This window comes from Fringilla coelebs, assembly GCF_963513975.1.
Source record: "Fringilla coelebs genome assembly, chromosome: 22".
Lineage (NCBI taxonomy): Eukaryota > Metazoa > Chordata > Aves > Passeriformes > Fringillidae > Fringilla > Fringilla coelebs.
This window is the reverse complement of record NC_140048.1, coordinates 3,391,176-3,417,197: the sequence shown is the minus strand read 5'-3', so window position 1 is coordinate 3,417,197 and position 26,022 is coordinate 3,391,176. Positions and strand designations below refer to the sequence as shown.

Below are 26,022 nucleotides of genomic sequence, written 5' to 3'. Positions count from 1 at the left end.
CTTGGATGTCACAGACTGGGGTGTCACTCAGGGCTTTCCCTTGGGTGTCACAGACTGGGGTGTCACACAGGGCTTTCCCTTGGGTGTCACAGACTGGGGTGTCACACAGGGCTTTCCCTTGGATGTCACAGACTGGGGTGTCACTCAGGGCTTTTCCTGGATGTCACAGACGCAGCAGTCACAGAGGGCTTTCCCTCGGGTGTCACAGACAGCCCCAGTTTCCAGGGAAATGCACAGCTTGGCCATGGATAGGGTTACAACAGCCAGAGACAGGACTGCAGCACATGGATTTGCACCACAATGGAGCCCATGCAGACAGAACAGCTCTCAGTGGCGGCAGAAACAAAATGAGCCCGGAAGGGTGGAGAGAAAACAGTAGAACGATGTCAGGAAAAACAGGAGCTGTATTACTTCACAGAAACACAAAACCACATCAAACTCCATCCAGAGCCAGTACCAGACAAGCCCAAAGGTGGGAAATTCTCCTTCCACATCTGGGAGAGCAGCCACATGACCTCAGAAGGCTCAAGAGAGTCCATATTCAGTTCTTTGCCACTGCTCCTCAGCCTAACCTCCTTCAATCTGCTTTGTAAGATGGAGCAATCCCAAATGGCTCCTATTTTGCAGTTCCTAGATCCTCCTCCAGTCCTTGCATTCCCTCTGAGCTGCCTCCCAGCAGTAATTAAGAAAAGCAAACCTGTTCATTACACAGGCCAAATTATTCATTCTTTTTCCAAGGATCCACACATCTAATGCTCCTCAGGGCTGGGAGGCCAGAACTGATAAATTTGAAAATGCCTGTTCTAAAATTCCCTCTTTCTGTCACAAAATTCATGCAAAGTACTCAATGACAACTCTACTTGAAGCAGCTTTTAGTTTTGAACAGAAACAGCTCCTAGTTGCTTGCTGGAGCAGCACAGCAATAGCAGAATGAGGCAGCCCAGTATATTTCAAACAATTTGAGCTCAAAATGAATGTCGAGGCCAAGAGGATGTTTTTCTTAGTGAAAGAAATACAAGCATCCTGGATTTTGTTCTCCTGCTAATAGGTATAAAGAAGAATAAACAGCTGCTTTTTGTTTTCCCAAAAATATTTGCATTAAGAAGATCTGCAGATTCATTTTGAAATTGATGTCACATCTTTTTTCAAATGAGGACCAGCTGTTTGCTTTGCTTGTTTATAGCAGGCCATGTTTCAAGGATTTTTTTGTTGTTTATTAAGATGTAGGACCAGACTGCTGGAGTTTTGGTGTGGGGAGTGGATCCCAGCAGGCAGAAGATCCATGACTGTCACCACCATCCCACCTTCTGTTGGGATTTGTGGAGGGGTTGACACCAAATTCAGGGATATTCCATAATCCAAGTGCTGTGAGGTAGGTTAGCTGTGCCTCAGGCATTTCCCAGACCTGCTGGCATGGATCACCCACCTACAGGAAAGAGCACTCCAAAGGGCTCCTCCCAGGCATTGCCCCCTCTAAAAGGAGGGTCTATAAACAAAGGAAGCAAACAATGATGTCAGTTGACATCTTAACGGCCCCACAACATCAGATTCATGTGCAATTAATAACAAGGCTTTTGATCCTGCAATCAGCAGCTCTAAAATCCATGTGCTTTCCCTGTACATTTGATTACATTCGAGGAAGCAAAAGGATAAACACTTATTAGCATTACAAAGTACTTTTCACATTCAGCCAGAACTTCCTGAAGCATTTGTGGTCCAGCACGATGTGGTTTTTATTTTATCCTCCTGCATGCATGGTGAAATGCTATTTATTTTGTTTATTCCAGAATTTATCCAGGACCAAGGGTGACTGTGAGAACATGCTGAGGAACAAGGTCTGAGAGAAAACCTTCATGCTTCACTGAATAGTCATTTTTTGTAATAAAGAAAGAAACATCTTGACTTTTTTTTTTTTTTTTTTTTTTTTTTTTTGGTCAGATTGCCCAATTTCTTTCATGGCACTTGAAAGATATGTAAACTTTTATTAGGAGTTCTCATAAATTGAATTTATTGCTGCAAGAGTCTTCCAGCAATGGTAAAGTTTAGCTTGCTGGGTTTTATTAGTCAGAGTCAGTAAAACAGCAGCATCACTTGGTTTGAGGCTGAAAACCAAGTGTTTCTTGGAAACCAATATAGGAAAAAGGTACCTACAACACTACCCAATGTCTTGGAATTCTATGTTCAAGCCACAGATAGTTCTCACTATGGAGATCTTTGTACACAGTGTCAAAATAGCACACAAACAATAAAAAAGTCCCCCATCCTGAATCCAAAGCAGCTTTGCTGAGTGTATTGGAATTTAAAAGTTTTTAGAGTTTCCCCATTTCCTGCACAAACTGATGAGTAAGTCCAAATACCAGGTTTAATGAAAAACAACATATCACCCATTTAGTGTTTGAGGTTTGAGGCATTCCCCTCCCTGCACTAAGAATGTTGAACCAGACTTTTTTCCACTCCACCAGCACCCAAGCAGATCTGCTCCTTTGGTTCATGGAAAGGATAAACCCAGCAGCAGCCCAAGGTGTCCATACACTGCAGGACTGCTGGGAGCCCCCTGTTCCAACACTTCCCACTTAGCTGCATATCCTAGGACACTGTTCATTCCTCCTCTTGCAGCTGCTCCTTTAACTTTGTATTTTCAACTCAGAAAACTTGAGACAAAGTCTTTAGCCTGAGCAAAGAGAGTATTGAGGGCATTCTTGTCAAACTTGGTCATTAACTAGCAATAATGTCTGTGGCTTTTCATTAAAAAAAAATCAAGGAGAAGCTGATTAAATACAGCAGAAAGAAACAAAACTTTCCATTCCCTTACTTTTTCCTTGACACGTTGCACTTCATTTGAAGCCTGCTAATATACCAGCCAAAAGAATTGTAAGGGCCTGCCTGGATTCTTTCTTAATACAATGGTCATGGTTCAGTAGTTAGAATCTGTATGGAATTAGCCAGAGACATGGACGAATGGAAAAATATACTAAAAGGCTAAAAACCAGCACTTGTTCATGGGCTTACTCATTAGAAAACCTCATCAATACAGCACAAGTTTTCTCTTTCTACTATTCTAAAAAATTATCACAAAATAGTACACAGAAAATGAAGACATTAAATGTCAGAGCACTGCTTTTGCCTCGAATTTCAGAGCTGGCAAAAACTCAGGTCAGTGTTTCCATGCAATTGCTTTACTGCAGAGCTTTTTGGGGCAAACCTCATGTTCACAGCAAAAGCAGCCTAGAGCAGAATTAGCACAAGGAGCTGTGACACATCTTGTCCCATTTCTCCAAGTTCTGCTTCAACCAGCCATACCTGACAGCTGGAACCAGCAGCAGCACACACAATCCAACCAGAGTGGTGTGGAAATCCAGCAGCAGCAGCAGCACGGAAGGTGCTAAGGAACGTGGATGTGGTCCCCATGCAAAGCCTGAGGGGTGTTTCACTGCAGCACAAGCTGTCCCTCCTAATGCAAGTCAGCTCAGCCTCAGAGGATTGCTCACCCCACAGCATCCAACTGCTGTCCACAGAAAATCAATAAGGACAGCACAGGAGGCTTAATGGAGTTGCTGGCACCTTTCCCATTTCAGGGCAAAGTCCTGCTGAGGAGGGGTTTCTTTCTCCTCAGACTTTTTTTTGTTGGTGTTGTTGCTCGGATAGCTAAAAGGTTTTCAAAGAGAGAGAGAAGCATCAGTGTCTGTTGGTGAATGTGGCTTATGTTTGCAGGAAAAACCCAACACACCAGAGTGGAGACTGAGAGCTGGAGGTTCCCACCCAGATCTGAGCTCTCTGTAACATGAAAGAATTGTTCTGGAAGTACAGGAAACAGGGAGTGGGGGCCCACACTGAGGCTGTGGCAACCATTACAAGCAGATAACTCCTACACTGCTGCCTTCCTGTGCAGATCTTGGCAGAAAAATAAATAAAAAAATATATGTGTGGGAGGTGATTCATGTTATTTAAATCTATGGGAGAGGCTGCATGTGTATTCTTTGGACAAGAGAAAAGCAAGAGTGTATTAGTATCCAGTGGGGAAATGACACAAGGGATGCTTCAGGAGTCTTTGAAAAAATAGGATAAGAGGTGATATTCTCATGCTGGGAAAGGTTCAAGATTTAAAGGAAATTTGCTGGGAACTTTTGAAACAAAAACTCATCTTGCTCTATGGACAAGCCAGAGGTAACAATTGAAAGGAAATCTGTTCTGTTAAAAAGGGTTGGAATTCCAGCTGGTGCAGTTCCAGAGGAGCTCCTCACCTCCAAGTGCAGCAATGGAACCATAGAACCCTTCTGGTTGGAAAAGCCCTCCCAGACAATCCAGTCCATGCTGTGACCAATCCCCACCTTGTTCCCAGCCCAGAGCTCTGAGTGCCATGTCCAGTCCTTCCTTTGACACCTCCAGGGATGGGCACCCCAAACCTCCCTGGGCAGCCCCTGCCAAGGCCTGACCCCTCTTTCCATGTCCAACCTGAGCTCCCCTGGCCCATCCTGAGGCCGTTCCCTCTCCTCCTGTCCCTGTTCCCTGGAGCACAGCCCGACCCCCCCGGGTGTCCCCTCCTGTCAGGAGCTGTGCAGAGCCACAAGGGCCCCCCTGAGCCTCCTTTTCTCCAGGCTGAGCCCCTTCCCAGCTCCCTCAGCCTCTCCTGGGGCTCCAGCCCCTTCCCCACCTCCATTCCCTTCTCTGGAGACGCTCCAGCCCCTCCATGTCCTTCTTGTGCTGAGGGCCCAGAACTGGACACAGCACTGGACATGCCCTCTGCATGGATCATCCACAGGACACCAAGGAAGCAGAAATTTGAAGAATAATAATGGCACTTATTCATCTGAGATCCCCAGTCCTGCCTCTGCCTTATCTGATGGCCTTTTGCTGCAAAGCCAACCAGTGTCTAACTCCTAGTGAGCAGTACTTAATTCCACACACAACTCAGGCAGGTGTATTGTTAACAAAACTGGGGATACAAGGGCTGAACCTACTTCACCTAGAAGGTGAATTCCACCAGAGAAATACAGGGTTCATTTTGAAGCTTTCTGGCTTCATTTCCTCCATTTATTCATACACTTATTTACTGGAAAGAAAGAAGAGGAGAGCACAAGGGAGGGAAGGAATCCTGGGACAGCACATGCTGGGCTGTAAAATGCAAAGAAGGTTTTTCAAAACCGCATGTTCCAAACATCACCTTGGAGTCCCACAATAATAAATACTCGATATTATACTGCAAGGGCCCAACTGCCAAGTAACTATAGCAATGAAAAGAAAAGCCTGTCTTTGGACACATTCCCTCCTGCCTTAATTTTTCCCTGGGGTGGGGAAGGGGTACAGAGAATGTGCTCTAGATCCTTAATGGATAACGTTTTCCAGAGCCCCCTCTGATCACTCAGTGACTCTGGGATTTAAAAGCAGCAGAGTGATTTCTCCAAAGGAAGCTGAACATTCAAAACAATTACCCTGAACTATTCCATCCCCTTGGAAAGGGTTTAATGCACCAGGTCCTGAGGAGGTGAGGCTGTCAGGATCCATTGAGACACAGCAACACAACCGTTTATGAAGTGCCTCACAATCCAGCTGCTCACCAGTGCTTCCTTCATCCCAAAAATCAGTGTTTTCCAGGGAGCCCAGCAGCCTGAAAATGAGTAAGTGTGAAGTGAGACTACACTGGCCTGCACTGAGCATTTGTTTTTGCCAATAGAAGACCACATTTCTGTGTTGGTTTTAAACACTGCCTTCTGGAATTTAATTTTCAGGATGAAAATTAAATAATTATTTTGGAGGCTTCAAGCTATCTTTCCCCTCATGATATTTTCCAGAGCTGGTTGGAAATGGGAGGGTGGAGCTGGCACCACTGGGGCAGTGGTTTCAGAAAGCACTTCTGGAGCTATTTGGGGAAAAAAACTGCTGGATCATGTTGGTATTTTTATAAGTAACTTGATGCGTGGTTCTATTTTGGATACCAACTATGCAGCAATGCAGAACTGATTGGAGCAAATTGCAGGAGAAGGAAGAGAAAAGGAAGATCCCCTTCCAGAACAAGGGCTGCCTTCTCCAGGGAAACCTCTTGAACCTCCAGGGGTTCAGTTTAAACCTTTTAAGATAAGATTTTAAAAGCCATTTAGATTTTATGAGGAAGAGAAAATAATGGTTAATTGTGATTGTGATATGTGAAGAAATTGAACCAAACCAATGAAAAGTAAAACCTTTCCATCCTGACTCTAGATCAAAACCAGTTGTACTTTTAAGATAAATTAAAGACCTATACCAACAATAACTTCATGAAATTTTTGCCAACTTAAAGAATTTTTCTCTTCTGTTTGTGGCTTTAGTCTGTAATTGACTTGCAAAAGAGCTTCCAGTTTTATGAAGCAGCAGAGCCTCCTCCACCTCGATAAAGAAAATTGAACTTGAAGGAATCAAAACAAGTAATCACAGCTAAAAATTGCCTCCCAGTGTGAATGGGGACATTAGCACTTGACAAACACCCTGGGTTTTTTTCACAAGGCTTCTAGAGAATGTCTTCCAGTCAGCCTACACACCATTTGCAACACAAGAATTCATTCTAGTAGGTTTGGAGACATCCAGAGTTGTTGCTGGCTCCACAAAGCTGTAGCAGGCTGCAGGATGGGCTGAAGCCCCACAGGTCAGTGGGAGCTCTTCCCACAACCTCCTCCCCAAAATTAGTAAATATATACATCTATATACAAGGGTGAAATTCTTCCCTGTGAGGGTGCTGAGGCCCTGGCACAGGGTGCCCAGAGCAGCTGTGGCTGCCTCTGGATCCCTGGCAGTGCCCAAGGCCAGGCTGGACAGGGCTTGGAGTAGCCTGGGACAGTGGAAGGTGTCCCTGCCATGGCAGGGTGGCACTGGATGAGCTTTAATATTCCTCCCAACCCAAACCATTCTGCAATTCTGTGATTCTCATTATCAGCCTGTTGTGTGGAATAACTTCTTGAATGATCTTGCTGAAATTATCTGGCTCCTTTTCTCAAATAAACAAGAATGTCGGGGCCCCACATTGCTCTTCCTGGGATATTGATAGGGATTGACACCAGCTGTCACACACCTGTATCTCATTTCAGGCCTTGAAGAGCAGCCGAGGCCAGAGAATAAAAATCACAGAATTACAAAGGCTGCAGTGGATTTCTGGAGATAACTCATTTCAACCTCCCTGCCAAGGCAGGCACACCTGGGGCAGGTGACACAGGAATGTGTCCAAGTGGGTTTGGAATGTCTCCAGCCAGGGAGACTCCGCGCCCTCCCTGAGCACCTGTCCAGAGCTCTGCCACCCTCCCGGAGCGCTCTTCCTCCTGCTGAGGTGACGCAGGAGCTGTGCAGGATGTAGGACAGGGAAAACCTACACGGGAGTGTGTGTCCAGTGCTGTACCCAACGCTGCAGTGAGAAACTCGGCCCTGCAGCACAGCCCGGCTCTTACCATGGATGAGGCGAGAGCCCTGCGGGCAGGGGGGCGGCGGGCGCGGGCCCAACCCGGGCACCTGCGAAGAGGGAGGGATGCTGCCATAGCCTGAGGGAGACGAGGACTAACAAGGACACAGCGGGAGCTCTAGACGGAGAGATGGAATCCGGGACGGGCTGGGGACGTGGCGAGCCCGGTCTTAGGGGGGGAAATGACGCTTGGGCCGGATCCTACGGGGAAAAGGGGGATTTTGGGCCGAGCCCAAGGTCGGCCGCGGCGGCCATGACACTCTCCAGTTGGTTACCGTGGCAACGGCGATGAAATCTCGCGACATCTGCCGTTGCGAGCGATAGGTAGAGGACCAGGTCTCGCGAGAGTTGCGTGGGGGAGGAGGTGAGGGGACGGGCAAGATGGCGTCGGAGGGCGACCTGGGCAGGAAGTGGGATCGGTGTGTGGCAGACTCCGCCGTCAAGCTGGGTAAGGGCGGGACGGACACGGCGGAGCGGGAGGGCCTGGGGAAGAGCGGTGGCGGTCCCCCCGGGCTCCCCGAACCTGGGAGAGCGGCCGCCGGCGTGTCCGCGCGGCCCGGGGCCCACCGTCCCCCGCCGCCCCGGGTTCGCCTTACGGCGGTTGTGAGCTCAGGGTGGGCTCAGGGTGTCCGGAGGATCCGCCCTCATGGCTGCCCCCGGCGTCGGGTAGAGCCGGCGGCCCCGGCCCTGGCAAGGTGACCTTGGCCGCGGGCTCGGACCCCTGGCGGGCCCGCTCCCAGCTCTGCGCCCCGGCCCGGCCCCGGCTTACCGCGGTCCGGGCGTGTTTGACCTCTGGCTACTCCCTGCGGTGAAGGTAAGAGGTTGCCGTGGGAAATCTGGGCTCCGTAGGAAATCTGGGCGGCCTCCCGGCCGGAATGAATGAGCGGCGGGCAGGCACCGGCTCCTGGCGTGCCGCAACCTCGGCCGCCTTCGGCTGTGCTGCGCCGGTGGGTTTGGAGTCAGTCTGTGCAGAGCTGCTCACGGCGCTCCGTGTGCGAGGGGGCTGCGTTTATTAAAGGCAATCGGCAGCGTGACACGCTGAGGGCTTTGGCACGTGTCACTCAGTACAGCGTGTGGAGTGTGACATTGAGAAGCGCCGTCCCTGTCCCAGCCCTGTAGCTCTGCCTTTTCGTCAAGCAGGAGAACAGTTATGTTGGTTTTTCTCCCGTATTAATTTGCCCTTAAAGTGAGAGTTATGCACGTGCCTCAGTTTTCTGCAGCAAAGCGTTGCCGAGGGTTCACTGAGTGCTGTGAGTTTTAGGGGTGGTGGTGGTGGCTGTGGTGGCAGCACCATGCTCACCCTGTGACCGCCTGCAGAGTGGCACCAGGCAGAGCTTGTGGCTGCACAAAATATATTTACCAACTCAAATCTTCAAATGCAGTGTGTAGAGCAAGAAATGCAGTGTCTGACACAATGTGTCATTCCATGTTGGCGCAGATGTCTCTTTTAGAACCATAAATAATATCTGGGAAATGTGAATGTTTATTTCTTGAGGCTGCAGGGGCCTTGTGCTTGAAAGCTGATGAGGAACTCGGGTGTTTTAGTTGCCTAATACTTTTCCATTAGAAAAGATGTTTAATAATTTTAAGTAAACTGAAACTTCCATTGTTTATAACAGACCTTTGAAAAGTGTCAAGTGCTCCAGAGCAGTGTTTTTCCTTATGAAATTCTACTCAGGTTTGTCTGACAAACATATCTGGACATGTTTATGTTTCCATAGCATTGGTTGCTTTATCATAAAATATTAAGTATGCCAAATTATAAACAAGAACTTGTTCCATGCTGCAGCTGTACATGTCAGAATCCTGTACATCCTCTGCCCTGGAGGCTGAAGGAAGAGGATACAGGATTGATTTCACAGAATGCCAGAGTGGTTTGTGCTGGAAGTGACCTTACAACTCATGTTGTCCCACCCCCTGCCATAGCAGGGACACCTCCCACTGTCCCAGGGTGCTCCCAGCCCCATCCAGCCTGGCCTTGGACACTGCCAGGGATCCAGGGGCGGCCACAGCTGCCCTGGGAAATCCTCACAGGGCCTTACCAGCCTCACAGGGAAGAATTTTTTTGCATTATCCAACCATATCCTGCTTCTGTCATTGGGAAGCCATTCCCCTTTGTCCTGTCTTTCCAGGCCCTTGCAAACAGTTTCTTTCCCTCTTTCCTGTCAGCTCCCTTCAGGTACTGGAAGGCTGCAATGAGGTCACCCCAAAACCTTCTTTTTTCCAGGCTGAACAATCTCAATTCTCTCAGCCTTTCCTCCCAGCAGAGCTGCTCCATCCCTCTGATCTTCCTGGTGCCTCCTCTGGACTCTCTCCAGCAGCTCCAGGTCCTTCCAGCTCTGCAGGTGGGGTCTCACCTTCAGCCCACACTGGGGGATCAGCCCAGGGCACGGGGAGTTTCTGCCTGGGTTGTGTCCATCTCTCACCCAGAGCACCCCCAGCTCCTCCTCTCTAGGGCTGCTCCTGATCTCTTCATCCCTCAGCCTGGATTGATCCTGGGGGCTGTCCTGACCCACGTGCAGCGCCTGCTCTTGTTAAACCTCTTGGGATTCCCGTGGGCCACTCCTGGAGCTTGCCCAGGTCCCTCTGGGCAGCCCTGTCCTTCAGGTGTGTGCAGCACTCAGCTTGGTGCCTGTTACCTGCTGTCCTGGCTCTGCTGTGATCCTTTGTTTGGATTTGGTGTTTTCTTCCAGCCTGAAGGGGCAACAGAAGAATGAGAACCTGCTTTGCCTTGTGCACTGGGGCTCTAGTCTGAGGATTCCCAGTGTTGGCTTCACGAGGATGCTGAGGAGACATCTCAGTCAAATTTATGTTTTTCATCAGGCTGCTCAAAAGGGTTACCTGTGCTGCATCTCTTTATCTTCCCACCAAACCCAGTGAGCTGGGCTCAGACATGTGGCTCTTTTCCTGTGTGAGGGCACTTTTCTGGTTTGTGTACTTTTACAGTTGATCAGTAGCTGAAGCATTTGTGCTGGCAACCTCTTGCATGAATTGTGTGCTGACAACACATATTTTTCCATGGTATCCCAGTGGGAATGATTGTTTTCTCTGCAGGGACATTAAAACTGTGAGTGGTTGGGTTGATTTGTTTTGTAATATTACTGCAAAATTTGCTGGAGTTTCCAGTATAAATTATCAAGGGTGGTTGTTGTACTGGAAAGAAAGAAGGAAAGAAAATACATTTTTTTACTTGAGGATATAGTTGTTATATGGGATACGCGACTTGGTAAACATCATTTTTTGTCAGACTTTTCCCTTTGGTGGCCACAATTTCCTTCCCAAACACTCCTTTACATCCTTCCCAAGTGCTACAGCCAGGGAGATCTTCCCAGCCAATGGCTGGGGAAAAACAAACATTGTGATTAGCCCAGTGTTTTCCCATTCCAGGCTCTCTAAATAAAGGGAAGCGCTGAATTTCTGGAGCTGTGCATGCACAGCATTTCCCAGTGTCAGTGAGAGCTGTGGACAGATAACTCCTGTGGATTAGTTTGAGGGCTGGTGGGACATGGGAAACAGAAAAGGGTGAGAAGGGGAGGTAGAGCTCCCAGGCTGGCTTTATTAGCAAAAATGTAGTTTAAATTCCAGCTGGGGCTTTGCTGCCTGTCCTTAGCCCATCAGGATTCCCTTTGTAAGTCAGGGTTTGTCCTTAGCTCTGTAGTTGTGCAATACTGTTTTAGTTGGAGACCAGGCTCCTGAAAAAAACTTGATCTCCTGCCACTAAAGCTTCCAAAATAAATATTTATCTTGTGTTGCATCTTTTGAAATGCTGTATTATGTTTTTGAGCTCTTGGTCACTACCTGTGTGGATCTCGTAATTTAGTATTAACTTTTTCCTGTTAGTTCCAAACAGAGGATGTTGTCAGGCGTTGTTAGGACAGGATTTCATTTCAAAGAGTAGGTAAACCTTTTTATGCCTGCTCAGAACATTGAGCCATTGTTAAATGGAGCTTGTGGTCACCTCGTTTTTATTAGCATGATATTTATTTGTTTTGCTAATGATGAGGCTGTATCCAGGTGGTTTTGTTCCTCTTCCATTCCAGAGGTAGTTGTGAGCTCAGTGTTTGTGTGCAGAGGACTGGCTTGTGCTTTCCTAGCTGACCAGGGGGTTTCTGACAGACAGTCCAGGTCCTGGTGCCTCTGGCTTTGCGCCATCCTCAAGGCTTTTCACACAGACAGTCATTTAAATAATTTAACTTTCTGTTCATTTTTTTCATTCTGATACTGATTTTCATGCAGAAAAGCTACTTTTTACTTTCTCACAGAAAACTGGTTTGTTTGGTGGATGGGAACAGAGACTTGAATTAGCCTGGCTTTCTTTTCCTTCCCAGCTTGCAAACCTTCCTCAGTTCCCGTGTCTTCTCCAGCCTTCACAGCCATTTCTTCCTTTTCATCAGTAGAGTTCTGCAGAGGAGGGCTGATGAAGTAAACACTGCTGTGGTCTTCCTCCACCCTGCAGGCTTCAAACCCTGTTCAAAGGGTTGGTTTGTTTGTTTAACTGATTGATAGTTCATGGCTGTTTATTTGGAAGGACAATTACTTACAGAAGATTGACAGACGTGTTTTTTTTGTTGAAAGGCTGTAATTTTGGACAAATTATTATTATGTGCTGTTTCCAGGGGACTGAGGCAATAAAGAGCAGTGTGGAAGAGGGGGAGGTTTATGTGCCCTCATGCCTTGGTTTGTTTTGAAGCTGTTGTTGTTTTAAATGAGTTGAAGGCTGTAATTTTCCTGATACTGGAAGGTAATCCTAGGGAAGCTGTTTGCTTCTTGACTTGTGTATATGAAGTTGCTATGTTGAAGTTAATTTTTTTTTTCAGGAGAGAAATGTTTTGATGTATGTCTGTGATTGACCAAAATTCAGCCTGGAAGCTTGTAAATAACCCAGTGTAGTGATTTCATTTTCCTCTAATCCTCTGTTTTGACATCTGAAAATAAAATGCTTCTAATTTCCATTTAATAGGGATTTTTTTTTTTTAAGAAAAGGGCACTTTGAATTCTGCAACTGTTAACATGATTTCTTCTGCCTTTCATCATCTGGACTGCTTGAATAGCTGTTCTGTTAATGGCAAGGATGAAATTGTATTGTTTGTGTCATTCCACAGATTGGATATTTCAGAATGAATCATTGTATGGATTGCAATGTCAGTATTTTTAAATAATCCTTCACATGGTTATGAGTAGGATAAAGTCAGTCTATATAATGATAAAACTTGATTACACTTTCTGAAAACTGGATTAGACTTTGTCTAAATATACAAAAATCCTGAAATTCCTGTTTTGAAGTGTTTTTTTGCTTGGCAGTTGTATCATGGCCATCCACTCTTGGCTACCAGGCCAGAAGGCTTGTTCCAAACTCCTTTGGGGTTTTGTTTTTAGTGCTGGAGAGCATGGATATTATGTGAGTGCACAGCTGCATTGTTGTGTGAGCTTTGTTGGAACCCCAAGTTATTTTTCCTGGTCTTACAGAAGATCCAGCTCTACTAGTTGTGTCTTGCAGCAGACCAAGTAGTGTAAATATGAACTGCTCACGGCTCAGGCTGTGCAGGGAGGCAGTACAGACAATAAAAAATGTTTTCCTTGGAAGAGGTGGGCAGTGCTGTTCTGAGAATAGGCTTTTAGTCCAAAATCTAACAGCAATTTTTAGTAATGATGTTAGCAGAGCTCCAAATACAATGTCCATTTACAAATTAAGGGGATATTATCTTCTCTTGGAAGAAAAAGACAGGAAACTCTTCAGGAATCCAGGTCTCCTCCCAAGTGCATTGTGTCCTGCTGTTCCCTTGGTTGGCTCTGGTTGAGTCAGGGAGCTGTGCCCTCCTGGGGTGTCCCCCACCAGCTGTGCCAGCCTGCTCTTGGTGGCCCTTGGAGCAAGAGAACCTGAGAGCAGAGCTGTGACAATCCATCTTCAGCCTCTGCAAAGCCCAGACCTCCTGAGCTCTGCTCCACGGGAAATGAGCCCAAAAGGCCCCGACTTCCTGAACCTCTGCATGAGTGCATTGATAGGTGCCAGCTCTGCCTTTTTTGGAGGTGGCATGCAGTGGCAGTGCCCAGGGGAAAGGGACTGTAGCCAAGTGATATCCTGAAGTTTGGTCCTTGAGAACTTAGAGCAGTAGGTGGGAACAAGACTTTGTTGTTTTTTTATATCAGAAACGGTTTTCTGAGAAATTCTTTCAGGGCTGCTGGCACAACCTTGGTGATAATAAATGGATAGCGAGAGGTTTGAGAAGGATCAGGCTCCTTTTCTCTTCACTCCTGCCAGTGAGACACCCCTGAAACTCTTCTTGCTCTCAGTTGCCTCTGTTTCTGAGCTGGGCCAGCAGACGTCACTACTGGCCAGCCTGTGCTGGGTGGTGTGAAGCAGCAGCATTGCCAACCCTCACAGCTGGGCTGCAAAAGCCCTGAGAGTGGTGTTTACTCCTGCTAAATCTTTCTGTTCAGCAATGTTACTGTTTTTATTAGTAGAACATGTAATTGCAGTAAGACAAGGTAAAGTTTCCTGTCAGAGGGGTATTTTCTGTGTTGCAAGAATATTGCTCATTTCTTATCCAGGAGCTCCTAAAGCAAGCACAGCCCTGATTTGTCTAAAATCTTGGTGCATCACTGATCACAGAATCCCAGGATGGTTTGGGGTGGGAGGCATCTAAAGCTTATCCAGTCCAGCTTGGCCCTGGACACGTCCAGGGATGGGGCAGTTCCAGCTTCTCTGGGAAATCTGTGCCAGGGCCTCCCCACCTTCACAGGGAAGTTGCACTGTGTCATCTTTGAGCAGCTTCCATTCCTGTCCCCTTTCCCCTTTTAAAGGAGGGAGAAACGTTTGTGCCCTCAGGTCTCACAGTTCATTCACCAGTCTGTGGTGTGAGGCTGGAGTTTCTGGTGCAGTGTCACTGTGGTTCCTTGGGACATCACAGTCCCTTGGTGCTGCTGCCTGTGCCTCTGCAGCAGTGCTGGTGTCTACCCAGGGTTTGCCTTTGAGCAGCACTTGACCTGACCCTGAGTGCTTAAGGGTGAAAGCAACCCCTGAAAGCATGTTGGGATTTTTGATTATAATGATATTTGGATATTAATATTTTGTTATTCCAATTTTTCTCTGTTACTACAGTCAGATGCTAGTATAAAACAAAAGTCTCTTTTTTTCTGCTTCTTTCTTGGGTACTGGGTATATAATTTCACTGTGTTTTCTTCTAGTGTCCATGCTCATTTTTCTGTCTGCTCTGCAAACAATCCACACCACAGGGGAGTTGGGAATGAAAGCTTCAAAGTTGATGTTTGAAGAAAATCTGATTCCTGCCACTAAGACCTTGCAAAGAGTCTGCTTAAAATTAATTCTCTCCGTAAATAAGTGATTTCATGGTCTCGGATTTCTAACTGGTGCTAAGTGCTGCCTTGTGAAGGCCCTGGTGTATGAAGGCAACTTCCCTCCACATTTTTACAAAGCAATTCTTTATGTATCTTGTCAGAGTGGGATCGGAGGCTGAAGCTCTCAGTTTTGTATTAGTGTGTGTGGAATGGCAAACGAAAAGAACAGTTTTCATTTTGGGATTAAGTAATTGAAAACCTTCCAGCTGCTATAGTAACAGCAGCACATCTGCCAGATGTCAATGAGCATATTTTAATCCTTCTATTTTAAGTTTCAAGCTATTGAGGCAAAGTACATCTAGGTGTGGCTGTGCTAGTCGCTGCCTCAGCCTGCAGCTACTTGGGTAGCCTAGGGAAGAACCGTGTAGTATCACTGTTGGAGTGACTGCTGATTAAATTTATAGAAAAAGCTTTTCCCAGATGTTCTTACAGGGCAGGAGCCCATCCTGAAGATTTGTGTTTCTCTCTGAGACACTTTTATGATGTCCTGTTGGGTATACAGCGTGTGCTCTCCTGCATGTTAGATTGATTGGAGGTACCGGGAGGTTTTTCTTGGAAGGTGTAGGAGCCAAAAAAGGAGAAAGAAAAAGTTTTGGTGCCTGGGCTTGTTGCCTAATGCCAATTCCGTGTGGCTGTGCTGCATAGTGGGGAGCAGGGCTGAGGTGTCCACACAAGTGTCTTGTCCCCTGTTGACACTGTAAATGAGTTTAGGCTGGAGTGATGAATGTGGGGTGGAAGAGGCTGTTTTTCTAGTTAAACATTTTAAACTGTCAGAGAAGGTGAAAAATGGGTTGTACTCTTTCCTGTGCCCTTTTCCTCCAAAGAGTCTGTCAGGCAAGAAAGGGAGGGAAAATGTGCCTGGCGTGGATCAAGCCCTTTGCTTTTCCATGTTCGTTTGTTTTTATTGTAAGATAAACCTTTCATGTTTTATTGTTATGAAGTTAAAGCCTGGCCTAGAGGTGCTGATCTTTAGGAGGAACAGCTGGAGCGTCCCCTGGTCAGGTGGGAGGCTCTTTGAAGCGACATGTTGCCTCTTTAAGAGGAAATGGAGCATGTGAGAACTTAAACCTGTAAAACTCATCATCAGCTCTGCCATTGTTTATCTCTGCTGTAACTTTATATAGAATTAAAGTGAAATGCATTACTTTGCTCCTGAGGCAAGATGGTTTTGCTCCCCCTTGGTCTTGGAGACACAGGAAATGACCACATAACCACAAATACTTTCTAGTGGAATGAAGATGAGTGACAAACTTCCCGCAAAAAGAGGTTCTTAACCAGGCGGGCTAAGGAATTAAATGTAGCTGAAGGCTCTGGTTTTAACTTAAAACCAACTCCTAGCTGTTCAAAGCAAGTAGAAAAGAGCAAATACTGTACATGCAGTGGCTGTGTGAGGGGCAGAGCTGGTGTTCCTAGTGGCCAGGGCGTTATGATCACAGTGGCTTTGAGCACGGGCTGTGCCTCAGTCAGCAGAGGGGTGACCCAAGCTGCCTGTCAGATTAGGAAAGCTAAGGTGCTTTTTGGCTTTGTTTCTCAAGCTGCCTTCTTGCACAGAAAGCCAGAACCCATTAGCTGTCAGATCTCCTCCTCCACTTCTCTGTAGCATTTTCATTACTTAAAGCAAGGTCTTAGCTATCCTCTCATCATTTTTTGGTACTCATTGTTGCTGTAGACTCCTTACACCTGGAACAGAGTGCAGTGATAGTCTCTAAAATTGCACAAAAATGCATTTGCATGAAGAAGAACAATCCCTTCAAACGAGCTGCTTCAGAAAAAGCTTTCTTAAGACAGAGTAGTTTTCCCTAAGCCAGTCATGCTGGACCACATCTGTTTAACAGCGGTGTTGGTGTGGGGGAAGGCCTAGTTTGTGTTTTAGACTTAATCTGAATCGCAGTTGACTTTAATAATAAATTCTTCACCTTTATGTGTATCCTGTAGCTTCCCCCATGGCCAACAGGAAGCAGCATTGATGGCATGTGAGTGCAGCCCTTACCGAGGGGCTGTAATGTCAGAGAACATCTGAAAGAGGTGAAGAGAGTACAAGATAATGATAATTTCTGGAAGTAAATGGAAAGAAACTGTACTAATTATAGCTGCTTCCTTAGTGCAGAGTTGTGTTAAGACAAGACAGAAAGCAGTTCACCACCAGGCTGGTGAGAAGAATGTGGGTTTGACTGGTAACATGGAAAATGTGGTGACATTAGAAACTGCCCAGGCTATGCATGGAGATGATGCAGGATTTGTCATCCTGTAAATCATTTCTCATTGATTAGCTAAGCTGTTTGGATTGGCAGAGGGGATCTTCCCAGGGACAGGAAGTGTAGGACAAGGATTGCTCCCTCATGGCAGGGCTGCTGAGCTGGGCACTTCAAACAGTCCTGGTGCTGTGTGAGTTCCCCCCCAGCAAATCCTCCTCAGCTCTGAACAGCACAGAGCAAACCAGCTCAGTACAGGCTGTAGGAATGGGCTGGCAGAGGATCCAGGCCAGGGCACCAAACGGGATGGATCCTGGCAGATAGTCATTGTCCTTGATGGCATGAGCACTGGGAGAGCCAGCACCAGCTGGACTGCAGCAAAGGTAGGGCAGGAAGGCTCTGCTGAGAGGGGCTGGGGGGTTAGAGGGGTGAGCTGTGCCTCTGAGGGAGACCTGATCTCTCTTCCAGGCTGCGGGTGAACATTGCTCAGTGCACAGGTCTGAAGGAGCTGCTCCAAGAGTGTCACTTACTGTCTGAAAGGCACAAAACCCTGAGACTCTGAGCAGACACCTGAGGATCACAGACTTTCCCTTAGCTGTGCAAATGATTAGGGTGAAAGCCTGACCTTCTGTGCAGCGCTCGGGCTCTGAAATGTCTGGGGGAGTTATGTCAGGATTGCTTGGCGGGCGGTCAAAGCTCTTCCTGCATGTTTTGTAAGCCTACTCCAAAGTTGTAATGACCTGGTAAAGTAGTTACCTCTGGCACAACTGAAAATCTGTAGTAAAATGAAAAGGGTTTTCAAACCCTTTTCCAGCTCTCAGTAAATACAGAGAGTGAAGTGCTAACAGAGAGTGAACGTAGGGTGCTTTGCTCAGATCATGTTTGCTTACCCCTGTCCTAATATTCAGGGGCTTATCATCAACAAAAAACATGGATGCTTAGTTAAGGTACAAGGTGGTGCATCCTAATGTACTGAGGATGTCAAGTATTCTTTGAGTAATCTGTTCTTCAGTAGAAACTATCAATGTACTTCTTACAAGGAAAAAATTTTGAAGAGCACAAGGAAACTTTAAAAAAGAGAAACAGTATTCTATATGCCACAGGAGTACAGGATTCCTTGGCAATGTTCTGTACTCAACCCACTTACTAATGCATTCAACAGGACCATGTGCTTTTAGGAATATAAAAAAATGATATATTTTAATTAACAAACTCATAATATTTAATTTCTTGTATTGAAAGGAGAGAGTTGAAACATATAGCAGGATGTGTTTGCTGCAAAATAAACCTGAAGCTGATGGTTTGTTTTTCTAATGAGGATGTGCATAACTGATTTTTTTTCTTTTTTCAAACTTTTGTACTTCCGTGCCTTATCTAAAATTTTTCTCTTCACTGGACGTAATTAAAGGTAGAATTTGCCCACTCAGCTGCAAGTTTTCACTATGATATTTATTGGGTCCTGAGAGGAGTTTTGCAGACTTGCCTGACATCTTACACAAAATCATTAGCTCACCTTCCAAGGAAAGCAAAAGATTATTTTTAAATATGCCAAGCTTTTTTAGTGGTGCTGAATAATTTTGTTTCAACTGCTGCAGTTATTTCTGTGTATAATATAAGGATGTGAAAAGTCATTCATTCCTAATGTGTTTAAATATGCTCCATAATGAATGTTGGGGATGTGAAAGATAAGCAGCCTGGAGCTTTCTTTGTAAGGTATAGGGTAACACAAAGCTTCAAAGTTCTGCTGCCCTCGGGACACACATTGAAGCACTTAAAGTAGTGAGATAAACGAAATACAATGAGATATTCATCTGCAGAATCTGAAGCTCAAGGACACAATAAGTTTTCATTTAAAGTGTTTCTCATTTGCTGACAATGAGCCAAATAAATTTTAATTCCACATTGTAGATGGTGACAGAAATTCAGGAACTTTCTCTAGGATGAGAGTCTGGTTTTTTCCCCAGATATTTCTGATAATGTATATATGTTGGGATTCTAATGTGAATTAGCTGCTTACAGTTACTTAAGAAAACAAGAATTGTTTTTTTCAGATTTGTTATATAAGAGCTCTCTGGGTGGGTGTGCTGAAATAACATGTAGCTGGATAGTCATAGTCTGATGTTCATAGTCTGATATTCCTGAGTTGGAATAAAGACTTACTGTAAAGAACTAAATAATTTTCCATGACTTTGCTTTATCTTTGTCCTCACCTGCTGCATTTCTTCTTACAGGTGCTGGATTTGGACTAGGAATTGTTTTCTCAGTCATCTTCTTCAAAAGTAAGTACACTGCATTAATCTTGGCTGCCTGGCTTCCCACTGTCCATCTGTTGTAGGTACAGCTAGAAGCCTTTGAGGCACATGGAAGTTAATCAGCTCATTAGACCAATTCTTCCATTGCTTGGCCTGTCTTTTCCATTGAAATGGAGTTCCCAAAACTTCTAGCTGTTGTGTAACAAGGTTGTTGTCCATGGCACCTCCCTGAGCTCCTCCTGTGCTCAGCTCAAATCCTGGAATGGCAGGAGAAGCTGAGCCAAATCACTGGAGCCGTGTGTCTAGACATCAGTTTATGCCAGCCTCACCAGGGCTTTAAAACTGATCTTAGTTCTTCAGCTGTGCTTTAAAACAGAATAAGTTTCAGTAATACCTTGAATTCAGACATTGCTCTCTGTTAAATTCTAAACATGCCTTACTGCTACTCTTCTTCTGTAGTGGGCTGGTTTGGAGGATTTTAGAACTTGAAAATACCTAGGATGCATCTTCTAGTAATTTGTTTTTTCTTGGTGCTTATAGAACAGTATATAACAAACAGCTTTCCTTGACTTCACATTTTCCTCTGTGCTTGCCTCTTCACAGGAAAGACATGGCCTATTGCATTTGGGTCAGGGATGGGGTTAGGAATGGCTTATTCCAATTGTCAACACGACTTCCAGTCTCCATATCTTCTCCATGGTAAATTTGTAAAAGTAAGTATCAACATGTCAGGTTTGGCACTGGCCCAACACCAGGTGCCCAGGAAAGCCTGGATTACCCTCCCCTGTCACAGCTGGGCAGAGGAGAGAGAAAAAAATTAACAAAAGGTTCATGAGTTGAGATAAGGACCGGAAGATAAACACTTCAAGGGCAAAAGAAGTTCAACTTAAAGTTGCAAAGTGAATTTATTACTAACAAAAATAGAGGAGGATAATGAGAACTAAAATAAGGCCTTGAAACACCTTTTCCCCCCAGCCCCTCCCTCCTTCCCACCCACAGCGCAGGGCGACAGGAGGGTGGGGATCTTGGTCAGTTCATCACCCGAGGAGTCCTTCCCTTGCTCTGGGAGAGGAGTCCTTCCCTTGCTCTGGGAGAGGAGTCCTTCCCTTGCTCTGGGAGAGGAGTCCTTCCCCTCTGAGACCTGGGCTCCCTCCCACGGGAGACAGTTCTCCATGAACCTCCAGCGTGGGTCCATTCTCATGAGCAGCAGTCCTCCCAAAACTGCTGCAATGAGAGTCCCTGCCATGGGCAAACAGTCATCCCAACACTGCTGCAGCATGGCTCACCCTTCCTTGGGGTGCAGTCCTCCAGGACAGGCTGCTCCAGCCTGGAAGCAGGCCCCCCTCCCCATGGGGTCTTCCACTGGAACACAGCCTCCTCCAGGCATCCACCCACTGCAGTGTGGGCACCTCTGCCACGGGCTGGGGGTGGATCTCTGCATCCCCCATGGATCCCCATGGGCTGGGGGTGGATCTCTGCATTCCCCATGGATCCCCAGGGGCTGTGGGAGGATCTCTGCATCCCCCATGGATCCCCAGGGACTGTGGGTGGATCTCTGCATCCCCTGGGCATCCCACAGACTGTGAGTGGATCTTTGCATCCCCTGGGGATACCCATGGGCTGTGCATGGATCTCTGCATCCCTCGTGTATCCCCATGGGCTGGGGATGGATCTCTGCATCCCTCGTGGATCCCACAGACTGTGCGTGGATCTCTGCATCCCCTGGGGATCTCACAGACTGTGTGTGGATCTCTGCATCCCCTGGGGATCTCACAGACTGTGCATGGATCTCTGCATCCCCCATGGATCCCCATGGGCTGGGGGTGGATCTCTGCATCCCCCATGGATCCCCATGGGCTGGGGGTGGATCTCTGCATCCCCCATGGATCCCCAGGGGCTGCAGGGGCACAGCTGCTCCAGCCTGGTCTCACCACGGCTGCAGAGGAATCTTTGCTCCAGCACCTGGAGCACCTCCTCTCCCTCTTTCTCCACTGACCTTGGTGTCTCCATGTTGTTTCCCTTACATGTTCTCACCTCACTTCTCTGGCTAGAAGAAAAGCTGTGCCCCGTTGTTTTGGTTTTCTTCTTAAGCCTGTTATCACAGAGGCATTCCCATCATCTCTCGTTGGCCAGGCCTTGGCCAGCAGCATGTCCATCTTCAGAGCCATCAGGGACTGGCTCTGCTGCACATGGTAGAAGCTTCCAGCAGCTTCTCACAGGAGCCACCTCTGTGTCCCCCCTACTACCAAAAAACAGGCTGTGCAAAACCAACACACAATGCTAGCTGCCATTGGTTGGTGACTGCTTTATTTTAAGTCAGATTATCCATTTACATGGATATTCCTCTGCCTTTCCCAGAGGAGTGCTAGTAGGAAGAAACTTGTGTTGCCAAAGCTGGAATGTTCCCCTGTTCTTTAATATCTGGTGTGTTTAACAGTAAATTTACTAGACTGAATACATGGAATTAGTTTAACAGATCCTGCAGGTAGCTTTTCCCACAACCTGAAAATACAATAAAAATACATGTCAGAAAAGCAGAAAAACAAAACTAGTATTAAGGTTCTTCAGGCTTTAAAAGAGATGAGCTGGGAAGAAACTGAGAGTCACATCAGGCACGTCAGGTAGATCTGCCTGTGGAAGCAGATCTTTGATCTTCTGTTGGGTTTTGGGGTTTTTTTTTTTCAATATGAAGACACAGATCACTTGGAAGTTTTGTGGCTTGTTTGTCTGCATGGTAATGTAGTAGTTGTACCCTGGAAGCCGTTTTGAAGAGGATAATTTCAATGAGTTCAGTATTAACACTGAAGTAAAATGTTCTAAAATATTTTACCATGCTGAAGTAAAATTTTTAAGAATGGATTCATTAGCAGGAACCATTTGTGCAGTCACAAACTGGCTGCAATGCACCAGTCCACAAACTGACTCCATTAGTGTTTTCTTAATTTCTTCATGTGTCAGAGCTGGGGCTGTTCTCATGGTAATTTATCACTGTGGCACCTGGAAACAAAAGGAATGTGTGTGTGTGTGTGTGTGTGTGTGTGTGTGTGTGTGTGTTTTGGATCCACAGAGCCATGGCCTGGTTAAATGGTTTCAGTGCCCCTGGTGGAGGAGCATCACCAGGACATATTTACAGTTATATTAGCACTTCAGAAAGTACTGAGGTAAAATATTCTGCCAGGAGCTTCTCATGCAGGACTCAGAGGGCAGAAATCCCTCCTGTATGGCTCCTCTGCTTGCTGCAGGAGGCCTGCAGGCATTTCCAGGCTTCTCCTGGTGCTTGTAGAGCTGCAAGTTGAGCCCAGTCCTCCTTGATTTACTGGCAGATGAGCTTTTGCCAGCCTTCTCTGGCCCTACCAGACATACCTGCTTACAAATATTCTCTCCAGCTGCCTGTTAAAGGGAAATAGTAACAAGATTCTCCAACAAATAAAGTCTTTGGAGAGCAATATAGAGAAACTGACTTGGATGCAGCTGGTCAGCATTGTCAGCTACTGCCCAGAAATAAAAATCTGTGGCTCTTTCTGGCTGGATGTGTTAACATTAAAATGTGTTAGTAATCCACACCATCCTGAGGGTGTTCCTCCAGTTTATGTCTCCAAAAAAAAGCTGGAGTGACATGTCTGGGGCTTCATGGGAGTGATAAATGCACTGCTCACATGTTCTGAGAGAGTATTTTTCATTCAAGGATGCTTGTTCCTAGGGATGTTGGGCAGCAGAAAACAGTGTCTGGTCACCCTAGGAAGGGATTTTCTTTGGCTTAAAGACTAATCTGGAGCAGGGTGGTCCTTGGAAGCATGAGGTAACTGGAAGGACACTTCAGATGCCTGCATGGCACAAGACAAATAGTTTCCAGTGCACTGTCTCCATGACTTTCTCTGGCACAAAGAGGCTGAGAGAGGGAAAACATGGATGAAGCCATCTAATTGTTAATGTCATTAATTTCCTCCCAAATGTCATGTCATGGGTAGTGGCTCCAGGGTTATTGCAGCAAAATTATTTCATTTCTCTTGGTTAGGAGCATATTAGGAAGATACTGTTGCATTATCACTCATCTGTTTTTTTCCCTAGAAAAATTTGCCATAACTAAACTTTGTAGGATTGCCTTTGCAAAACTGAGTTCTGTTCAAATGCTAACTTGTCAAAATGATAGAATCTGCAAGAAAATTGCCTTTATTAGAGGGAAATGTAACCTGGATTAACTTGGTCAAAATTATTTCTAGTTTTCTGAGCCTGTCAAGATCACAGGAGAACTCGAGTTGGAAAGGACTTTAGGGAGGTCATGAGGGTTAGCTGTGAGGTCAGACCAGGTTGCTCAGGTCTTTACCCAGTTGAGATTGTTGATTCTTCAGGATCAAGTTCTTAATTCTGAGTCCTGAGTCAGAATGAGAGAGGACAGAAGACCTTCAAGGTACTGAATAATCAGGAAATGTCACAGTGACTTTGCAGCTGTTGTGGCTGTAACTTGGGTCATCACACTGCCCATCCTCTGGGTTAGAAATTCCACCATGAAACCCCAACCCCAGGGCAGGAGCCATTCATCTAGACCAGAAGAATACTTAAAGTGCAGCAGAGTTCTAATTTGTCGTCAGAATATTCTGAGGCTTTTTAAGTAATTTGATCAAGTGGTTTTCACTGTGACTTCAGCACAATTTAAAATCAACATGTCACAATTATTTCAAGGCTTAAAATGCTATTGCTGTGAATTACACAGCCTAGATTTCCTTGCAAAATGGAAAATATCCTAGTTTTCAGGTTATTTAGCCTGAGTTATCACCCAAACCTCACAATCCTCTTCTCTGATAGGAATGTGGATTTATATTGATGTGCAAGAACACAAGAAGGCAACTGCAGCCTTTCCTCTTGCTCTTTGTGGCTTTGATTTCAGTCTGAGTCTCTTCAGCCTGTGAATAGTTAACTTGACCAATAATGTGAGGTGTTTGAAGTACCCAGTTTATCAGAATGAAGGGTTATGCATGAAAACAGCTGCTTAATTCCTCCATATACAACCCCTTGCTTTAGCAAAGGATGAAAATGCTCCCTTACCCTCTGGAAATGTTGCAGAGCTCCGTGACTTGTTTTACATCCTGCAGCACCTTCCATGTAAGGAACCCAAATGGCTTTTTAATAATATAAGCCTTCTTGCTTTACAGGAACAGTGACTAATGGCTAAGACTATCCCAGTGGGAAGGAAGGAGAAATCAATGATTATTCCTCAGGAATACTGAAGTGCCCCTGGAATAAGCCAACATTCTTCAGTAACGATCACCAGTAACTCTTTATACTCCAACAAACTGTTTCTGTCTATGAAACAAAGTCTGTTGCTTGTTTTGTATCGTGTCTGAAAAGTGCAAGGAAGAGCTCTTCTGGGAAATAAATAAAAGAAAAATGGCCTTCTCTGGTGTGTTGACTTTGTATGTGAGTGAGAGAGAGGGAGAATGGAAGGAGAGAACTTCATTTGGAGTAGCCAGCAGCTGGGACCACCTGGGCCACTGGGAGAGCTCCTCAGCAAAGCCAGCCGTCATCTGTTCCTCCCCACTCCTGAGAGCAACCCCCATCCACCATCCAGTTCAAAGAAGCATTCCCACCTCATAAATCACCCACTAGACCCCTGCTGCTTGTCTCGGTGTTTGGAGAGGAATATAAATACTCCAATGTCCTGTTTGTACAGTTGCCCTTTAAAATTGGAATTTTGTCCTCTCAGAAGAGGCAGAATCCAAACGGGTAAATCCAAACTGTGTGACGGATGCAGCAAGGCCCCGCTGTCTCTTGTAGCTTTGGGTCATGGAGTGACCTCTGTTTGAAACTTCCCAGGACAGTGGGTGAGTTAAACACATCCTCGTGCCATCTGGCTCTCAGCTTACCCTTTAGGCTGATTGTTTTTGCACCCCTCCTCTGTGGAAGAGCAAAGAGTTTTCAGTCTGGCAATGGGTCACAACTACTTAAAGCTCTTCATTGCCTTGGCAAGACACTGCTCCATGCACTTTCTTCTTTACATCCACCCCAGTCCTTGAGCTGCCTTGTTGGCACATTTCTGCTGCTCTTCCCCTGGCTCAGAACTTGTCTGCACTGCTTTACTCAGCACCATTTTCCAGCTATGGAGATGACTCTCCAGGATCTCTTTTCTTTGTCCCACATTGGTGTGTTGTCCATGCAGCACAAGCAGTGAGTGCGTGTCTCCAGAGGGAAGGGGAATGGCGTAGGTTGATGCAGAACTTCCCTGTACTGAGAGCCTGTTGTGCTGCATGGTGAGTGCTGATAGATGGGAAAGTGACAGAGCAACTCCTCCTATTTTGCACAGCAAATAGGAGAAAGGAAAACAAGTTGTGTGATAGTTGTTATTTAAACCGTGCCAGGAAAGGAAGGGGATGGACTGAGGGTAAGCTGGAGAAACTCCTTATCTTCCAGGCCTGAGGTGTGGGTGCTGCTGCAGCCCTGCATCCCCACCTCTCCTGGGCACTGCTCTGCGGATCCTGCGCTCTGGAGGAACGTGTTGAGCTGTGCCCAGAGTCAACAGACGCTGAGGAGCTTGCCCGGAGCAAAGGACTTGTGAAATAAAATAGCTCCAGTGCCAGAGCAGCGTTAGGATTGTCAGAGCATGATACCATCCAGGACCATTGCTCCAGCATGTCCTTGTTTTTCCACCTCCTCCCTTGCCGGACTGCATTCATCAGTCAGGTCAAAACAGCTTATTGAAAACAGGATATCTTTCTTTCTTCCCAATTTTGAATCATTTTATCCAGCCCCAATTTTTAATTTGAACTATGTACTTTGGAGCCATAGCTCCTCTGTGGTTTGGAAAGGG

At 46.1% G+C, this 26,022-nt stretch overlaps 1 protein-coding gene across 1 annotated transcript; it reads left to right on the top strand.

Moving 5' to 3' along the window:
- The first annotated feature begins 7,757 nt into the window (after window positions 1-7,757).
- MICOS10 (mitochondrial contact site and cristae organizing system subunit 10) lies at window positions 7,758-24,614 on the top strand. The gene is made up of 4 exons (XM_084220297.1): window positions 7,758-7,868; window positions 19,200-19,247; window positions 19,824-19,933; window positions 24,371-24,614. The coding sequence occupies exons 1-4, from the start codon at window positions 7,802-7,804 to the stop codon at window positions 24,377-24,379; spliced, it is 234 nt and encodes a 77-aa protein (XP_084076423.1). The 5' UTR covers window positions 7,758-7,801; the 3' UTR covers window positions 24,380-24,614.
- The last annotated feature ends 1,408 nt before the right edge of the window (window positions 24,615-26,022 follow it).